The sequence below is a fragment of the Microcaecilia unicolor genome, chromosome 7 (genome assembly GCF_901765095.1).
Source record: "Microcaecilia unicolor chromosome 7, aMicUni1.1, whole genome shotgun sequence".
Taxonomy (NCBI): domain Eukaryota; kingdom Metazoa; phylum Chordata; class Amphibia; order Gymnophiona; family Siphonopidae; genus Microcaecilia; species Microcaecilia unicolor.
Window position 1 is genome coordinate 208,636,143 of NC_044037.1, and position 21,113 is coordinate 208,657,255.

At 41.8% G+C, this 21,113-nt stretch overlaps 1 protein-coding gene across 3 annotated transcripts in view; it reads right to left on the reverse strand.

The window, feature by feature from the left end:
- Nucleotides 1-21,113, reverse strand: part of GULP1 (GULP PTB domain containing engulfment adaptor 1) — a 360,071-nt gene that overhangs the window by 163,040 nt on the left and 175,918 nt on the right. For all 3 annotated transcript variants that reach the window (XM_030209287.1, XM_030209289.1, XM_030209288.1), the window contains one exon: nucleotides 16,259-16,320. In XM_030209287.1, coding sequence (XP_030065147.1) covers nucleotides 16,259-16,320 — 62 coding nt within the window. The remainder of the gene's footprint in view (nucleotides 1-16,258; nucleotides 16,321-21,113) is intronic.

The window sequence follows — 21,113 nt, forward strand, 5'->3', positions numbered from 1 at the left end:
CGTACCTAATGAACGACTCCTGAGGAACTCAGAAAGTCATGGGATATCCGCGGCGTTTGACACTGTCAATCATGATTTACTTCTTGCCACACTGTCCTCTTTTGGGTTCCAAGGTTCTGTCCTCTCCTGGTTCTCCTCTTATCTCTCCCACAGCACCTTCAGGGTTCACTCTCATGGATCTTCCTCCACTCCCATCCCACTATCAGTTGGAGTTCCCCAAGGATCTGTCCTTGGACCCCTTCTCTTCTCAATCTACACCTCTTCCCTAGGCTCACTGATCTCATCTCATGGTTTTCAGTATCATCTTTATGCTGATGACACCCAGCTATATCTCTCCACACCAGACATCACCGCGGAGACCCAGGCCAAGGTATCGGCCTGATTATCCGACATTGCTGCCTGGATGTCCAACCGCCACCTGAAGCTGAACATGTCCAAAACCGAGCTCCTCGTCTTTCCAACTAAACCCACTTCTCCTCTTCCTCCACTCTCTATCTCAGTTGATAACACCCTCATCCTCCCCGTCCCATCTGCCCACAACCTCGGAGTCATCTTCGACTCCTCCCTCTCCTTCTCTGTGCATATCCAACAGACTGCCAAAACCTGTCGCTTCTTCCTCTTCAACATCAGCAAAATTCGCCCTTTCCTTTCTGAGCACACCACACGAACTCTCGTCCATGCTCTCATTACCTCTCGCCTTGACAAACTGCAACTTACTCCTCACCGGCCTCCCACGTAGCCACCTATCCCCCCTTCAATCCGTTCAGAACACTGCCGCACATCTTATATTCTGCCAGAACCGATATACTCATATCACCCCTCTCCTCAAGTCACTTCACTGGCTTCCGATCAGTTACCGCATACAATTCAAGCTTCTCCTCCTTACCTACAAATGCACCCGGTCTGCGGCTCCTCACTACCTCTCTACCCTCATCTCCCCCTATGTTCCCGCCCATAACCTCCGCTCACAGGACAAATCCCTCCTTTCAGTACCCTTCTCCACCACTACCAACTCCAGGCTCCGCTCATTCTGCCTTGCCTCACCCTATGCCTGGAACAATCTTCCTCAACCCCTACGCCAAGCCCCCTCCCTACCCATCTTCAAATCTCTGCTTAAAACTCACCTCTTCAATGCTGCTTTCGGCACCTAACCTTTCGAGAAATATAGTATGCCCTATCAGATCGACTCTACACTTGTCTTTTAGATTGTATACTTGTCTCTAGATTTACACCTGTCTTTTAGATTGTACACCTGTCTTTTAGATTGTAAGCTCCTAGAGCAGGGACTGTCCTTTCATGTTAAAATTGTACAGCGCTGCGTAACCCTAGTAGCGCTTTAGAAATGTTAAGTAGTAAGTAGTAGCAGGATAGGACGTGATGCCTTTTGTGGATTAAGGACTGCTTAAAAGGTAGGGTGGTGGGATTTCCCAGGGCTTTGTGCAGGGATCACTGCTTTTTAACATATTTATAAAATGATCTAGAGATGAAAGTAATAGTGAGGTAATTACATTTTCTGATGACACGAATCTATTCAAGTCATTAAATCGCAAGAGGCTTGTGAAAAACTGCAAGAGGACCTTACGAGACTGGAAGGCTAGGAATCCCAATGGCAGATGATGTTTAATGTAAGCAAGTGCAATGTGATGCATGTGGGAAAGAGGAACCCAAATTACAGATAGGCAATGCAAGGTTCCATATTAGGAGTCACTGCCCAGGAAAAGGATCTGTCATCGTTGATGATACGTTGAAACCCTCTGCTATATGTGTAGCAGTAGATAAGAAAGCAAACAGAATCCTAAGAATTATTAGGAAAGGAATGGAAAACAAAAATTAGAATGTTATATTGCCTTTGTATCTGTCCATGGTACAACCGCACCTAGAATACTGTGTACAATTCTGGTCACCACATCTCAAAAAAGATATAGCAAAATTAGGAAAGGTACAGAGAAAGGCAACAAAAATGAAAAAAAGGATGGGATGACTTCCCTGTGATGAAAGTTTTCTAATAAACAAACAGAAACATATGAATACTCTCTTCCCAGAAGAGTAATTAATACTCCATTCCAAGTACAGAACTACTAATATTTTCTCCTCAACAACTAATACTTCCTTCCTAGCATAAATTAGTTCATTTATTCTTGATATACCATTGAATTTTAGAAAGTGTCTCAGCGGTTTACAATTAAAACCCTATTACTCCATCCCCAGTATGGAACTGTTAACTCTCAATGCTGCGACTGCACCTTGATTACTGTGTGCAATTTTGTTCACCACATCTCAAAAGAGATAAAGCAGAATTAGAAAAGGTACAGAGAAGGGCAAGGAAAATGATACAGGGGAAGGGATGACTTCCCTATGAGGAAAGGCTAAAGAGGATAGGGGGATCGTCAGCTTGGAGAAGAGACAGCTGAGGGGAGATAAGATAGAGAACTATAAAATACTGAGTGGAGTGCAACATGAATTGCTTGTTTACCCTTTCCAAAAATTCTAGAACTAGGGGGCATATAATGAAGCTACTAAATAGTAAATTTTTAAAAAAACTGAGAAAATGTTTCTTCACTCAACATGTAATTTAACTCTGGAATTTGCTGCCAGAGAATGCAGAAAGGTTTGGATAATTTCCTAAAAGAAAAGTCCATAAGCCATTATTAAAATGGACTTGGGAAAATGGACTGCTTATTTCTAGGATAAGTAGTATAACATCTGTTTTACTCTTTTGGGATCTTGCCATGTACTTGTGACCTGGATTGGTCACTATTGGAAACAGGGTACTGGGCTTGATGGACATCGGTATATCTCAATATGGCAATGATTATGTTATTATGAGCACTGAGTGCTTAGTGACTTAGAGTTACTAATGAACTACAAGTTGGATGGCAAAGTAGAACTCGGAGAAAAGTGTCTTAGAATCTAAATGCTCTCAGCTAACGAGTCTCTTTGGTTTCCCATCTCTGCTCAGCTCTGTACAGTTTGGCGTAGTTTAGCTCAGCTTAGCAAGCTTAGACAGTCTCTTTTTCTCTCTCTCTGGCCACACATCTTTGTGTAGGATGGCATAACCTAGTTTAGCTTTCCATAGCCACCGAAGCTCTTATTCCTGCAAGAGTCCATGATTATATGCCAGACATCGAATCACGTGTAAAACAATTCTCTGACTGGATGATGGGAGGAGCTCATGACACGAATTGCTTCGGAACCATTCAAGTACAGGTGTCCATGTATAAACAGTTAGAGCAATGGCTGACGTACTGATGGACAAAACACATGCGAGGATGGACTAGGGTTTCAGACTGGTTTAGGCCAGTGTTCTTACAATATTGCTAACCTGGGACATAAGCCTCAAAAAACATTGTGCGTAAGGTCTCAGACCTCATGATCACACAAACATAGAACAAAGGCCTATTTAGTGTCGCTTGGCAAAGTCCATTGTGCAGTACATTAACAATCCATGACAGGATGGGTATGATGCAGTCAGAGTTTAGTTCACAGGTCTCAGTTAAGCTAATACAACCCTTATGCACATAAACAGGCATAGAAACCCATTGCCCCAGGTACAAATAAGTACCTGTATATGTAAGCCGCATTGAGCCTGCCATGAGTGGGAAAGCGCGGGGTACAAATGTAACAAAAAATTAAAAAAATAAAATAGAAACAGCAGAAGAGGAATGAAATGTGTCCAAAAAAGAGCAGAACACACGTCTAATATAATTTAAAAAAAGCTTTATTTGTGCCACTCTGTAAAATGTCCTGACGTAGCCATGTTTTGACTCACTAGAGGTTGCGTCAGGGGTTAAAACAGCTATTGCGGTCCCAAAGGGCACATACTCACAATAGAGCTAAAATCCAATGACAGCAGCAACAATCATCCTTGCAGCTTGCAGGGTTGATAGAAACACAGAAACTGCCTCTCTCATTCAAGAGTCTCAATTCCACATTTGCTTGATTTTATGTTTTGGAATCCTTGCTTTGGTTGCCACACTTCTTTCTTTGTTTCTGTTTGCTGCATACCCATGAGGCTGGCATCTCGTTTTTTTGCTTCAACATACTAGAAAGGCCATTTATGGGCTTCTGTCCACCTCTTACTAACAACAAAAGCAGATAATTGGGGAGGACTTAAAAAACGTAGTTAATATCCTTATACATTATATATTTACAGGGAAGTTTATCTTAACAACTGCTTCTTGCTCTCCAGAGTTTCTTTAGTGGTATTGGGGAATATCCTAAATATACAATTCAAAATGGGCAAATTAAAATGCCTACAGTACATCTGAAAGAACCAGTCTCAATTTACCACAAAAGCTAACAACTAGTAAAGCCCTGGGAACCAAATGCTTACAATCAGATTTTTCTTTTAACACTGAGACATCCAAGGTATTCATGTCCTGGCCATCAAGTAATTCTTTATCCATCTGTTTCTTACCAGGAGGTAAATAATACATTTTTGCCAAAGGAAAGCGATGACTGTTGATGAATATTCAAGACTTCCATAAGGTTCGTATTAAACAAATCTTTGGGGGTAATTGTAGAGGAATGGTAAAATTAAGTATTCTCAGATTCATACTCCTGATGGAATTTTCCAGACTTTCAATCTTCAATCTTAAAGCTGAAACATTTTAATCATTACAAAATGATTACTTTGATTACCCAAATTCAACACCTTCATTCTATCCAATTCCTCTAATATACAAGTCTTCCAAGTTATTCATTTCTCCTCACACTGCTGAATTTTAATCTTGGTATCACTTACTTGAGAATGCAAGGTGTTCTCCAGAGTCTGTATTGTTTTCCAAATAGACTCCAGTGAAAAGGATGCAGGTTGCTAGAGAGGAAATATAGAGATAAATGCAGTAGAAACAGACCGCTCAGAGCATACCGATGATGCCACCAATACAGTTAAGATAACCTCAGAGGCTAACTGAAGTATCACTCCTTCCTGCAATCCACTTCCACTTTGGGGTTCCATGATAATATAAGATCTCCCAGAGCAGTCTTCAGAGACACTGTGCCTATGCCAATCCCTTTTTACAACTTCCTTGATGCTCTCTTTGAGGGGATCATGGGGACTTCTGTGAATTATCCAACTGCATCTACCAAAGAAGCTGTTGCTGATCAGGGATAAAGAGTCACCCAATGGTGGCATAGACAAAGCCTGCCATACTGCATCTGATGCCTCCTAAGCGCCTGGTCAGTCAACGTATTGGTCTATTGGATGTGAGGAAGCAGATAGCTGAAAGGTAGGAAAGGAAATCTTTCAGCCAAGACTTACACTTAGGCATTATCAAAAGAGCTGACTCAGAGCCTAAATGTGGTAGCCGCCATCTTAAATCCAACATTACTTTTTTTTTCTATTGGTTATGACCTTCCCAATGCAAGCTAGAATTACTCTGGTGCTGGTCACTGCCTCATTCTAACTGCTTCACTACCATAAAATCTTCAGACCTGATTATCCCGATGTTTTTCTTCTGCTTGATGCATAGCAGTGTCCCCCCCCCCCCCCCCCCCCCCAATTGTGTTCGCCTTCCTTTTATTTTTAACTTCCAAATGCAGGGCTTTGCACCTTTCTTCTCTGAAGTATGGCTGTCAAGCACTTGACAACTTCTTAGGCTTTCATACATTTATAATTATATTTATTTTATTTAAAATCCTTTACTTTCCACCTTAGTGAAACACAGCCAAGCAGAGTGGTTCACAAAATAAAAACAAATAATACAGCAATATGACAATCAGGCAAACACCCAAATTATACATAACCTTATGGCTAAGAAAACCACCACACCTCACCAGGCATTGTTATAATTAGGCCTCAAAACCTAACTTGCTATCTCAAGAAAAAGAATGGCTTTCACCATCTTATGAAATTATAAAAATACTGAATTCTTGCCAGACCTCTGGAAGCAACATGTCCTGGAGCTCTGTGGCAATTACAGAACAGGCATGAGAAGCTCTATTGAGCAGGGGCTGTCTCTGTATGTCAGGTGTTCAGCGCTGCGTGCGTCTGGTAGCGCTATACAAATGTTAATAATAATAATAATAACGCAAATAATGCAGAATCCATCCTAAAAGAAATCTTATGAAGGTAACTCTTAACACAGGTCAAGAGAATGTAAATGCCGTCTCAGACACCCAGCCAAGTAGAAAGTTCTTTGAAATATCATGGTCTCTAGCTGTGCTACTATAGGACTAACCCTGATCCAACAGTGACTGCCTATTACAAACTGAGCCACAATGTTCTGCACCACCTGAATTCTCTTCAAGATCTTTCCTGGAAGGCCTATGTATAGAGCGTTGCAGAAGCCAATAGTACCAAAGACCAATGGAGAAACAACTGCCTGCAACAAGGAAACCTCCAAAAATGAACTCACCTTCTTCACCAGAACAGGAACTCCAAAACATAATAGAAACCTGGAAGTCCAAAAAGTCTATTTCCGAAGCTATCACCAAGGTTTTGAATCTCAGATGTACATGGAATTGCCCTACACTCAGTTTGAAATCTTTGCTGAATTAACTGCCAGTCTAAAGCCACTAAAAAAACAAGCCCTCTGTTTTCTAAGTATTAATAACTAAACCTCCTTCCAGACCTGAAAAAAAGTCAAAAGTATTGTACAAACAAAATGTTTAAACAATTATGGCAGTACTCTTACATCCTCAAATATCAAATAAAATACCCACCCACACACACTGTTAAAACCTCATCATCCAATCTGACCCTCCTGTTCCCAAACACTAGCCAAAAGTATTCTCCTCACGGGGCCTTTATAGAACATTCCACATATCAGAAGCAATTCTGTAAGTTGGCACCTCCATTTCGGTGCTCCAAGGCCACATAATAGGAACCTATTGCATAATGGCACCTGGGCACACAGATTCTGTTATAGAACACTAGCATAACCCGGTATTGATGTGTCTAATAGTTATATGCCCAGAGTTATACCAGCTATAGATCTGGTATACCAATAGGTGCCTACATACAGAACGGACATATATAGCTTATAGCATTCTGTATGTTACAGGCATAACCGGGAGTCCTGCCCATACTCTGCCCATATATAAGATCCTTGTTTATCACCTGACACAGATAAAACTGGTGTTGTCCAAATTATCTTAATATAAAGATGGCAGTTCTTTCAATGTCAAACTAACAATCAGACTGCTATCACATATAATGGTGTACTACCATCATAACTGAAAATGTATGGGAAGACTCTCAAACCAGGAAGAAGATTTTAACATAGCATCACACTTCTTATAATTCTAGACACATTGTGCATATTATTCAATGTCCTTGTAATAAAATTTATGTCAGGAGAAGTAGTCAACCAGTGAAAATCAGACAATGAGCACACGTCTAAAATTATTACAGGCAATTTGGAAGCTCCTTCGGTCCACATTGGATTGATAATAAACATAAAAATTTGATATTTGATCTGAGATGGAGAGTTATTGATTCAGTACAATCTGTGAGAGGGTGGTCATTTTGAACAATTAAATTACAAGGAGTAACAATGGATATATATTTTTTTTTTTTACGTACTGTGGAACTTTGCAGATTAAATAAAGAAATTGAGTGGATGATGTTGATTTAGTTCAGTGAGCTGATTGGTTCAGTAGGTCAGATGACACCACAACCATCTTAAAACCTTCTATGAAAGAAGTAAGGAGTACACATTTAAAGGTACAAAGACTAATTTTTGGTAAAAAAAGAAATATATGAGAGTTTGTGATAGTCTATGATTGTTATTGCACCCTTTGTTTATGCCAGAGAACAGCATTTAGCTGCCCTGCTGGCACTTTCATGGCTAAGGGTACAGTTAAACAAAAAATTGCTAGTGTTCTATACATTTACATGGGTAAGGGATGCATAAATGTAGGTGCCTAAATTATAGAACGGCCCTACACTGCATTCATTGGTGATCTATTTTTCTGGTTTGAAAAGCGCTATGTTTGTCATTTGATTTTTGGTAGTTTTCAGCAAAACATCCAAAATCTGATTTATTTACAAGATTTCTAGACCACCTATAAACCAGGTGGTTTCCAATTAAAAACACACACAATAAAAAGAAAATCATCAAAATACAAAACTATAAAAAAGACAATCTCTTCATAACATCAAAAGACTACTACAGAAACTTCAAAAAAAAATGCTGTCACAAATAGACGAGTCTTTAAAGTTTTCTTAAACTGTGCAAGACTACCACAATGGTGAAGCTGGTCAGGGAGTGCATTCCATAATAAAATTGCAGCCAGCACAAAGGCCAAAGCATAATGTAACTGCTTCACAATCACAACATCCACTGAAAAATCACATACCAGCTTCTGAACTCAGTACCTGCCATGGCTGATTGACCGGCAAAGATTCCTGCAAATAGCATGGGGCAGCAAGATATAAAGTCTGATAGACAAGCATTAACACAGGTACCCAGTATAGTTGTTTTGAAACTGAGGATACATGAGAAAATTTTGAAATTCCTGCAAGAACATGAGCTGCTGCATTCTGAACTACCTGCAATGCCCTCACACCCGAAGATGACATTCTAGCGTATAGGACAAGATGACATTCTGGCGTATAGGACACTGCAGTAATCCAGCCACACCAAGATCATACTCTGCAGTACACATATGAAGTCATAAATACTTATCATTGGTTTCAATTAATTATCATATGCAGATGTTTAAAAGCTGTTTGCATCACATTAACCACTTGTGCTCTCATAGTAACCGCTTATTTTCGAAAGAGAAAGATGCCCATATTTCGACCCAAATCGAGAGATGGGCGTCTTTCTCCCGTGGGTGCCCAAATCGGTATAATCGAAAGCCGATTTTGGGCGTTTTCAACTGCAATCTGTCGCGGAAACGGGCAAAGTTGATGGGGGAGTGTCAGAGGTGTGGTGAAGGCGGGACTGGGGTGTGTTTATCGGCCGAGCAGAGATGGGCGCTCTCGACCAATAATCGAAAAAAGAAAGGCGTTTTTAGCATGAATTTGGGTCACTTTTTTGGACCCTTTTTTTTCCACGAACAAGTCCCAAAAAAGTGCCCTAAATGACCAAATGACCACCGGAGGGAATCGGGGATGACCACCCCTGACTCCCCCAGTGGTCACTAACCCCCTCACACCAAAAAAATCCCAACTTTAACAACTTTTTTTCCAGCCTGTATGCCAGCCTCAAATGCCATACCCAGCTCCATCACATGCAGGTCCCTGGAGCAGTTGTTAGTGGGTGCAGTGGACTTGCCAGGTGGACCCAAGCCCATCCCCCCCTACCTGTTACACTTGTGGTGGTAAATGGGAGGGCTCCAAACCGCCCCCAAAACCCACTATACCCATGTCTAGGTGCCCCCCTTCAGCCATAAGGGCTATGGTAATGGTGTAGAGTTGTGGGCAGTGGGTTTTGGGGGGGATTTGGAGGGCTCAGCACCCAAGGGAAGGGAGCTATGGACTTGGGAGGTATTTTACTTTTTTTTTTTAATTGTTACAAGTGCCCCCTAGGGTGCACGGTTGGTGTCCTGGCATGTGAGGGGGACCAGTGCACTACGAATCCTGGCCCCTCCCACGACTAAATGCCTTGGATTTGTTCGTTTTTGAGCTGGGCGCCTTTGGTTTCCATTATCGCTGAAAAACGAAACCGCCCAGCTCAAATCCGCACAAATCCAATGCATTTGCCCGGCACAAACCGTATTATCGAAAAAAAGATGGACACCCATTTTTTTCGAAAATACGGTCTGTCCCGCCCCTTCACGTACCCATTCTAGGAGATAGACGCCCATGGAGATGGGCATTCGCGTTCGATTATACCCCTCCAAGTCTATTATCTACCATCACCCCTAACAACTTCAATTCTTTTCTCACAGGGATACATATTCCCTAACCACACTTTCTCCAGCTAAATTACAGGCAGTATGAATGAGATGATATTTAGAAAATGCCCCTCTTAATCTTATTCTCTGGTCATCCAATCACAGAAATATATCAGATTTATTTAATATGATATCCCTTGGTAAAACCATGACATCTTACATTCTGCAAAAAAACTGGATTCCAGATAATTTAGCTATCCTTTCCAATACTCATCACCAACAACAGCATATTTGCCTAGAAGTTGCTACCCTACACTCTAATATTTATTATTTACTTTTATTTTTAGTACTTAGAACATTCCTTTCCAACTCAAAGTGAGCTACACTTAGGTATTTTCCTGTCCCCAGAAGGTTTACAATTTAACTCCCCTGTTTACAAAGCCGTGCTAACAGCTGCCACGTGGCATTCAAAGTGAATGGGCTGTGTTGGCAGTTCTGCATCACCAGCCAGTAGCATAGCTTTGTAAACAGGGGAGTAAATTTGTACCTGAGGCAATGGCGAGTTAAGTGACTTGCCTATGGCCACAAGGAGCACCACTGGTATGCGAATCCTGTCTCTCTGATTCACAGTCTGCTACTTTAACCGCTAGGCACTTCTCCATCTTAGTCACAGTATACAGTTTACTTTTAGGTGGCATACCATTACATCATAAAAGATATCTTAGCTGTTTACAAGTAAAAATACTTAAAAAAATAAATGTACAAGAAAGGGAAAGAAAAATGGGATAATACAATATGAGGTCTAGGTTACAATTACTTTCAAACAGAGAAAAGGGGGAGGGGATAGGGCAATATTAATGGATAGCATAACATATGGAAGGAGGGGAAAGTAGAAGAGAATAGGAGTCGGATGAAGTTGGTAGCAGCTGGGACCTACATGTGATATTAGTTGTTACTTAACCAGGGGAAAATACTTTCATAAAGTAGTGTTTTTTTAATGCTTTCTTTAAAAATTTAAAAGGTCTTCAATCTGATATTGAGGGAAAGTCTATTCCAAAACGACAGGGTAACTACTTTAAAGCATGAGTTGTCTCAAAATTTATTGCACAGTAGGAGAGAAAAATGAGAAACGTTTGTTAACACTGTGCGTAGAGTACAGGCAGAGGCATAGGAAACATGTACATTACTAAGAAATTAAAGAATGCCTATGTAGAAAACTTGGTGAGCTATCATATGAATTTAAAATGGGATGTGATATGAGACAGGTAGCCAATGTTCACTATAGACTACCACAATGGTGAAGCTGGTCAGGGAGTGCATTCCAATATTTATAGTCTCCACCACACATTATGGAACACAGCAAAAATAGCTGAGGAAGCTGATAAGCTAAGTATTACTTTTTGAACACGCTTGGAATAAGTTTGATATATACGGAATGGAATGAACTGTGATTAAGAATAAGCTTGGAAAAGTTTATGAAGACAATAGATTAAAATTATATTTAAATTCAAATGAGTTGAAAAATATAAAAAATATGAATGGGATGAGGATTAAGGCTTCCCTCTATAAAAATGCTTGGCTCATGAAGAAATGTATTAGCCATTTAAGAGGTGGATACGTTGATCTGATGATCCTATTATGACTGACTGTGCAGACTTGTATACGTTAGAGATAAATTAGCAGAGAAGTTGAGCACATATATAAAGAGTAACTGAAAGCTCCCTTCACTATTTGAAATCATAAGGGTGCAGTTTGTCGACTCCATAGGAATACATTGGCATCTCTAGCATTTAGCATGCGCCTATTTTTAGCACGCATTAAAAATGCCAGTGTGCCTTAATAAAAGACCCCCTAAGTGTTGCTAGTTACATGCAAACTCCTCACTATGATTAAGTACATTTCAACGTGGTGAAGGCGGTTAGCTTGGCAGAGTTTAAAAAGGGGTTAGACAGTTTCCTAAAGGACAAGTCCATAAACCACTGCTAAATGGACTTGGGAAAAATCCACAATTCCAGGAATAACATGTATAGAATGTTTGTACGTTTGGGAAGCTTGCCAGGTGCCCTTGAACTGGATTGGCCACTGTCGTGGATAGGATGCTGGGCTCGATGGACCCTTGGTCTTTTCCCAGTGTGGCATTACTTATGTACCATATATCACTGGTGATTCCCCAATTCCTTCACTGGTGAATTTAAGAATAGATACATATGTTTAAATCTTCTACTTTTATCTTGTTACCTATTCTATTTCTTCTACACTCTTCAATCCGTACTCCAAGCACACAAGCCTTTCCTGTGCAAGTCCTCCTTTCACATTAGAGAGTTGCACGGGGACAGAAATCTAACCCATCCCCGCCCATTACCACAAGCCTCAGAAGCCATTTTTTTAAAACGGCAACAGCAGGGCCGTGCCTAGGGTCTCTGGTGCCCCCCTGCAGACTATCAGTTGCCCCCCCCCCTCCGTGAAAATGATCGCTCACCATTTGCCACACTGACAGGAATTGTCAGCAATATTCTTAGAAACAAATTGCTATACATTAAAAAATAAGATAGCAGATGTAAATTCTCAAAGTGGACATATTCCAAACACTAAAATGAAAATAAAATGATTTTTTTCTACCTTTGTCTGGTGACTTTCTTTTTCTGATCATGCTGGCCCAGTATCTGATTCTGCTGCTATCTGTCCTCTTAACTCCGTTTCCAGGGCTTCCTTTCCATTTATTTATTTCCTTTCCTCCTTTCTTCTTCATTTCTGGTCCTCAGCTTCTGCCTATTTTCTTCATCCATGTGCAGTTTTTCTCCTCTCTTCCTTTTCCCTCATTTCATCTCCATCTCTCTTCCCTCCCCTCTATGTCCAGCAATTTCTCCTCTCTCCCTGAGCCCTGCCCTCCCATATTCCTCTGTCCCCTGCCCCCTCCATTCATTCCTATCCAGCAATTCCCCTCTCTCCCTTCCATGAACCCTGCCCTCGCATCCATGCTCCTCTCTCCCCTGCCCTCCCGCTCTCATGTCCCAACTGCCCCGCCCTCTTCTCCCTCCTCCCAACATCCCTTTTTTTTTTCTTTTAAATTTACCTCCGTCCGGCAGCGCAGACGCAGCATCAGTGAAGGAGGCGGCGCTCCCGACGTGTCTAGCCTTCCCTTCGCTGTGTCCCGCCTTCTTCTGATGTCATTTCCTTGACGTCAGAAGAAGGCAGAACACTGAGCGAAGGGAAGGCTAGACACGTCGGAAGCGCCGCCTCCTTCACTGACGCTGCGCTGCCGGACGGAGGTAAATTTAAAAGGAGGAATAAAAGGAAAGAGATCTTGCAGGAGAGAAGAGGGTGGGCAGTTGGGCAATGGGAGCGGGAGGGCGAGGTAAACATGGTGCGGCGGCGCCCCCCTGCCGTGCTTACTCCGCTTACCATGTTGGCACGGCCATGGGCAACAGCAAGAGAGATCAGCGGCACTGGGCAGGAAAGTGTGGGGATCTTTCCTGCCCCAAATAATCCAGTAGACTACCAGGGTGGCTTAAGGTATGTGCCAGGAAGACACCCTGCGGCTTGGGAGAGGGGAGGCAATGCTCTCGGATCGCCATGCATTACTGCAGGGACCCTGTAAGACCTGGGCCCATCCCCGTGGGATCCCCGCAGACCTGGAGGGGATCCCAGCAGGATTACCATGGTACCCACGGGAATCCTGTCATCCCTGCTCCTGTGCAGCTCTCTATTTCACATACATTATGATGAAAGCCTTAATACTTTGCATTACCACCAGATATCTTCTTTTCTGCTTGTGCCTTTGCTTAATTACCTTCCTTATTTCTACCAGATTTTTCATATATTCTATTCATGCAATACACCTAACCAAGATTCCTTGTAACTCTGACATCCTTATCTTTTGTTCTTTTCAGTCACCTTTGAATAACAAAAGGCTTCTTTTTTTTCTATTTACATTTCTTAACAAATATAAAAAGCAACAGTACCTGTTGCTCCTTTTCACAAACATCTTCCCAAAGTCTTATTGTACTTTCCCGGCTTATCAGAGCAGATGATCTTGATTACTACAATCATGACCTTTATTTGACATTTCTCTGCTTTTCTTCTTACTTTGAAAAATAACATTTTATGATCTCCTAGAGCTCAGATAACCACCTACTTGGATATTAGACATGCTTTCCACATTTGTAGGTATCAGATCAAAAACTGCCTTCTCTATAATGTTTCGTGTTAGCATTTGCCTGAAAACAATTCCTGGAAGAGGGTCCATGAATTATTTGCTTCTGACAGATTCTATAGATGGGATACTTCAGTCAGCAAATGGCAAATTAAAGTCTTCCATTAGCAGCACCTCCCCCTGCACTGTAATCTTATTTAAAAAATTGCTGTCTAGTTCTTCCACCAGTGCTGGAGGTCTGTAGGTAATAGTAGTGTAGACAAGATTGTCATCTTCTCTTTGCAAAGAAACCGTAGTGCCTTAAATCTTCATAACTTTATACTCCCTGCATTTAGACTTTGATGTTATATTTATCTGTGAAATGATAAATAACCTTCATTTCTTGGTTAAAAATCATTTTGTAAATTAAGTGGACTGCCTCTTCAAAGCTTATCTCAAGTCCAATTATAATGCAGGTACAGTTAAGTTTTACCTGCAACAATGGAGTTACAAGCTAAGTCTATATACTAAGCTACATTATGGCAGTAACACAAATTGGCAACAACATGAGTTATTTACCAATAATATGGCTCAAAGCAAAACATTTAACCCATAATGCACATCAAATAACAATGAGCTGTGAATACAAGTTGCATTCAAATTTGCAAGCTACGGGACAATTTTACTAAGCTGCATTAGGCACCAAAAGCAAAAAATGATTACTGTGGAACACATTACAAGGTCATACTGTTGTTTTTGAATGTGCATTGACCGTGCACTAAATAATATTTGTATTTGGGGGGGGGGGCATATTAGGAGTGGAAAGTGGGTATTCCTGCATTAACCAGTTAGCGTATCTACATTACCACACACTAACTGGTTAGTGCGCGAATAACACGGGAGCCCTTCCTACCTACAAAATAGGTGACGGTAAGTGCCCCCGAAGTAATTTTGAAAAATGGCTGCATACTGATGGCAACACTAGCACATGACTAAATAGAATATAAGTGGAGAAACTCATCAAATAAAATAGTCACTGCAGGTACACTTTGAATGCCATATAATATGAAAAGAATTATTTTTAATAGTTGTATTAATTGTCTTTTAATGCTGCTTCTTAATTTATGTAAGACACATTGAACCTGAGCTTTCTTGGGAAATGTGAGATAGAAATATCATAATAAATAAAATATTTTTCCTACATACACAGAGCATCACAGATCTAAACACTCTATAGCAATTGTGAAGAAAAACGACCTCAGTGACCATATTCTTTAACTTATGGGTTCCCTCTGTTGTTCGGGATATCCCTTTTGGCACATCACTGGTCTTAAAAAAAAACTCCACAATGTAGCCAAAATCAGAATAAGTATCCATTCAAACTCAATATTGCACAGTTCAAAAACTTCTTAGTCCATATATTCCTTTTGCAAGATCACGGTCTCCATTTCAACACTGTCCTTAAACAATTCCTCTTATCTGAGAAAAGTGATTCTGTTCTCAACCGCGCAGCTCTCCAGTGTTGCAGAAATTCACTTCTGAAAAGAAAACTTTCAAGTTCCGGAGCCGGTTTGCAACTGAAGCAGCATTAGAGCCACACTGCACAGGGAAGTTGCATGAAAAAACCAAAGACCAAGCAGAGAGAAGGACCGGGGCAACCAGAAGCAACAGCACATCTTTATTGCTGTCCATGACTCACTGGTTTTCCAGGACCATGGTGGGAGGGTATGGAGGAGAGGAGAGGAGGAAGAGGGAGAGCTGCTGGACCCATAGGAGGGAAGGGAGGGAGAGTTGTCACCTGCAGGAGCAGGGAGCCTACAGAGGCAAAAAAAAAATGGCCAGTTGGCAACCCTAGCTGGGGAGCAGGGAGCCAATGTATGAGATTGGGCCCCCTTAAGCACGTGAGCTCGAGAAGAGGCCTAAATGCATGTGAATGCATGTAACTTGGCATGTCTGTAGTGCAGAGACAAATTACTAATAACCTGATTGATCCACATTCTGGAGCTCATATTATAACTAGGAAACAGAAACATGCATGACTACCATACATATGCTCAGAAAAGAGTACCTGCAATTTTGAGAACCACCACAAGTGGCTTTTGTTGCAGCATTATTCCAAGAGCCCAGCCTAAACCCTCATTTGCCCTTGAGCATCAGGCAGTGGTGAATCTTCCGCAGCATATCAACTCAGATGGCACACTCATATTGCACAGCACACAGGTTGAGAAACATTGTATTAGCAAACTACTATTCTTCCTTTTAACTGATGAAATTGATTTTTTAATAAAATTATTTTCTTAAACTGAAATAATATACAGTAATTACTTGAGGACTTACCTTGACATTGTAGGCAATAAAGTGTTTTGATAAAGCTTCAGGAGTATGCATCCAGTTTTTATCTGTAAATAAAAAACAGTGAATCTATATGGTAATTAGGAGCATAACTTCATAGAAATTAGCTTAATGAAGTAGATTCAAAAGTTCACTAAATGAAATACTCTGAAAGCAGGTTATTAAGGTGATTATTTTAGAAGCATTCCCATGTCTAAATGGCATCTTTTAAACATCGGAAGAGGCCCAGACTTTAAATGCTCTTTCAAAACGGGTCATTCAGACATTGAGAAGATCACTAAGTCCAAATGGCAAGGAGGTGTGGAGGGGGGAGGGGGGAGAGAGTGGTATTGATGGGCCTACATTGGATTCCCTATTTCTACAGTTGAAAAAAAAAAAAAACAGTTGTTGGAATTTATACCTGCTCCAAGACGTGTCTAAGTGCCTGCTGTAGCAGCAGCGGTCAATCTCTACTTGTGGGCCCCCACCTTAATAGTCTGTGACCCCACAATCACACCCACTGCCATCCAATTCCATAGCCCACTCCCTCCATCTAGCACCATTTCTAATTCTTCCAGTAGCAACCTTCAGCCAGATCCCCCCCCCCCCAGCTCAGCCCTGATAGCAAACCTCCCCTCATTAGCTCATACCTGATAGCCCTCTCCTGATGTTACATCACAAGGAATTCCCCCCTCAAGGCACGACCCCCTTCTGTCCCCTCCCTCCCCAATATGAAAGTATGTATTTACCATGTAGCTCCTTTCTGTCCAAGAAAAACCCTGTTCCAAAGCACAAACCTCATTAGGAAGCCTGCATCAGGTGTTGAGCCAAGCAAGGCAGTGGGGTTGCTATTGGGGTGCACCTGGGGGGGGGGGGCTGAATGTTGCCAAGGGGAGGGCTGCTGCTGATTGGCTGACTGAAACCATCTGGTGAGGGATTAATGATTTTAGAATGCTGCTCCCATATCTAGGTGTGGGGAGGTACTCTTTCTCCACAGATGTAGCATTCTGAAATCGCTGCTCCCACTGGATGTGCAGGGTTTGGGACATGCAGCCCTGTTCCTATTTTATACGAGGCTCTATGTTTCCAGAGCCTCTTCTAAAATAGTTCGAAAATTCCTGTTCTGACGTGGACAAGTGAATTCCCTTCTCCCCATCCTTCCTAAAATCTGCCTCTATTTCACAAGCCCTATTCACATTTGATAAGTGCATAAACTGGTACTTAAACATTTATCTTGCATAAACATTTGAGTCTCTATTTTATAAATGGGCATGGTTATGAGTGGAGAAATGGTCATGTCATGGGCGTTCTGAAATGTATGTGCATAGTTATAGAATATGGCCCAGTGCACCTAAACCTATATGTCGGGATTTATGCCACGTTATTTTTTGTGTAAATGGAAGCACATAGTTTTAGGCACTGATATATCAAATAAGGGTATTCTATATATCATGCTTAAATCTAGGCGCCACATAAAATACACGTAGTTGGCATTGATTTCCTTGCTGATTTTTTAGGCGCCATACATAGAATCTCCCCCATAAGTCATCTTTGTGACTTTGAAAGCATTACCAATTATTATCCTAACGTTATCACAGTGACCAGTTTCTTTTGCCAGTTTGGAATTTGGGAGGACAAAATCCACTAGAGGATTAAAGAAGCAAGCCTCCCCACTTCCCAAACCCTTTAGTGGAGTACTTCTCAATAGGAACTACTTCCCAAATTTTAAATATGGTTGGTAGCAGGTGTAACTCCTGATGTCAATCTTTTAGGACAAAAAAAAAAAAAAAGCACACAACTGCTTACAAAACAGTAGATAAAAAAACAAAGCAGTGGAATCAAATGCATTTATTGGAACAATACCCGACGTGGCCACGTTTCGCCCTCAGGATTAAAGAAGCAAGCCTCCCCACTTCCCAAACCCTCTAGTGGAGTACTTCTCAATAGGAACTACTTCCCAAATTTTAAATATGGTTGGTAGCAGGTGTAACACCTGATGTCAATCTTTTAGGACATAAATGTTTATTCTCCTTCTGAAATAGAGAATAAACATCAATTAATTTGCCACACCCTTACCCCACCAAACACATACCCACCACACCCTCTTGCCATTTACATGCTCTCAGGTTTGGTTCATGCATATCCCAGCTTTGTAAAATGAGGACTTAAGCATTTATACAAAATAAACATCTAAGTGCAGGCTTATACACATATCAAACACATGAGAGCCACTATTAATCAGACAAGTTCAAGGGCATAACGCTTGGCTGCTCTGCACTGGTGCCCCCTAGGGTGCCCGGTTGGTGTCCTGCATGTCAGGGGGACCAGTGCACTATGAATGCTGGCTCCTCCCACGAACAAATGAGTTGGATTTGGTCGTTTTTGAGATGGGCATCCTCGGTTTCCATTATCGCCAAAAACCGGGGACGACCATCTCTAAGGTCAACCGTCGCAACATTTATGTCGACCATCTCTAAGGTCGACCTAAATGTTGAGATTTGGGCGTCCCCGACTGTATTATCAAAACAAAAGATGGACGCCCATCTTGTTTTAATAATACGGGTTTCCTCGCCCCTTCACGGAGATGTCCTGTAAGGACGCCCTCAGGAAAACTTGGGCGCCCTGTTCGATTATGCCCCCTTTGTCTCATTAATCTATGCTTTTGAATATGCCCTGTAATTTTGTTCTTAATAATAGTCTCTACTATTTTGCCCAGCACAGACGTCAGACTCACCGGTCTATAATTTCATGGATCTCCTCTAGAACCTTTTCTAAAAATCGCGTTACATTGACCACCCTTCAATCTTCCGGTACCACACTCGATTTTAAGGATAAATTACATATTACTAACAATAGCTCCGCAAGCTCATTTTTCAGTTCTATCAGTACTCTGGGATGAATACCATCCGGTCCAGGAGAATTGCTACTCTTCAGTTTGTAGAACTGCCCCATTACATTCTCCAGGTTTACAGAGAATTCATTAAGTTTCTCCGACTCGTCAGCTTCAAATACCATTTCCGGCACCAGTATCCCACCCAAATCTTCCTTGCTGAAGACCGAAGCAAAGAATTCATTTAATCTCTCCATTACAGCTTTGTCTTCCCTGATCGCCCCTTTTACTCCTTGGTCATCTAGCGGTCCAACCGATTCTTTTGCCGGCTTCCTGCTTTTAATATACCTAAAAAAAATGTTACTATGTGTTTTGGCCTCCAATGCAATCTTTTTTTCGAAGTCCCTCTTAGCCTTCCTTATCAGTGCTTTGCATTTGACTTGACATTCCTTATGTTGTTTCTTATTATTTTCATTCAGTTCCTTCTTCCATTTTCTTAAGGATTTTCTAGCTCTAATAGCTTCCTTCACCACACTTTTTAACCACGCCGACTGTCAATTCATCTTCCATCCTCCTTTTTTAATATGCGGAATATATTTGGCCTGGGCTTCCAGGATGGTGTTTTTGAACAGCATCCACACCTTATGTAAATTTTTGACCATCGCAGCCGCTCCTCTAAGTTTTTTTTTCACCATTCTTCTCATTTTATCATAGTTTCCTTTTTTTAAAAGTTAAACGCTATAGTATTTGATTTCCTATGTATACTTACTTCAAAGCTAATATCAAATCCAATCATCTTATGATCACTGTTATCAAGCGGCCCCAGCACCATTACCTCCCGCACCAGATCATGCTCTCCACTAAGGACTAGGTCCAGAATTTTTCCTTCTCTTGTCGGCTCCTGTACCAGCTGCTCCATAAAGCTGTCCTTGATTTCATCAAGGAATTTTACCTCCCCTAGCGTGCCCCAATGTTACATTTACCCACTCAATATCGGGGTAATTGAAATCACCCATTATAATTGTATTGCCCAGTTTGTTTGCGTCCCTAATTTCCTTTAACATTTCTGTATCCATCTGTTCATCCTGGCCAGGCGGACGGTAGTACACTCCTATCACTATCCTTTTCCCCTTTACACATGGAATTTCAATCCACAGTGATTCCAAGAAGTGTTTTGTGTCCTGCAGAATTTTCAATCTATTTGATTCAAGGCTCTCCTTAAAGCGAATGCTACATACCTGTAGAAGGCATTCTCCGAGGACAGCAGGCTGATTATTCTCACTGATGGGTGACGTCCACGGCAGCCCCCTCCAATCGGAACACTTTCTAGCAAAGTCCTTTGCTAGTCCTCGTGCGCCGATGCGCAACGCGCATGCGCGGCCGTCTTCCCGCCCGAACCGGCTCGTGTTCGTCAGTCCCATATGTAGCAAGACAAATACAAGGGAAGACACAACTCCAAAGGGGAGGCGGGCGGGTTTGTGAGAACAATCAGCCTGCTGTCCTCGGAGAATACCTTCTACAGGTATGTAGCATTCGCTTTCTCCGAGGACAATCAGGCTGCTTGTTCTCACTGATGGGGTATCCCAAGCCCCCAGGCTCACTCAAAACAACAACCATGGTCAATTGGGCCTCGCAACGGCGAGGACATAACTGAGATTGACCTAACAATTTATCCAACTAACTGAGAGTGCAGCCTGGAACAGAATAAACATGGGCCTAGGGGGGTGGAGTTGGATTCTAAACCCCGAACAGATTCTGAAGCACTGACTGCCCGAACCGACTGTCGCGTCGGGTATCCTGCTGCAGGCAGTAATGAGATGTGAATGTGTGGACAGATGACCACGTCGCAGCTTTGCAAATCTCTTCAATAGTGGCTGACTTCAAGTGGGCTACCGACGCTGTCATGGCTCTAACATTATGAGCCGTGACATGACCCTCAAGAGCCAGTCCAGCCTGGGCGTAAGTGAAGGAAATGCAATCTGCTAGCCAATTGGATATGGTGCGTTTCCCTACAGCCACTCCCCTCCTGTT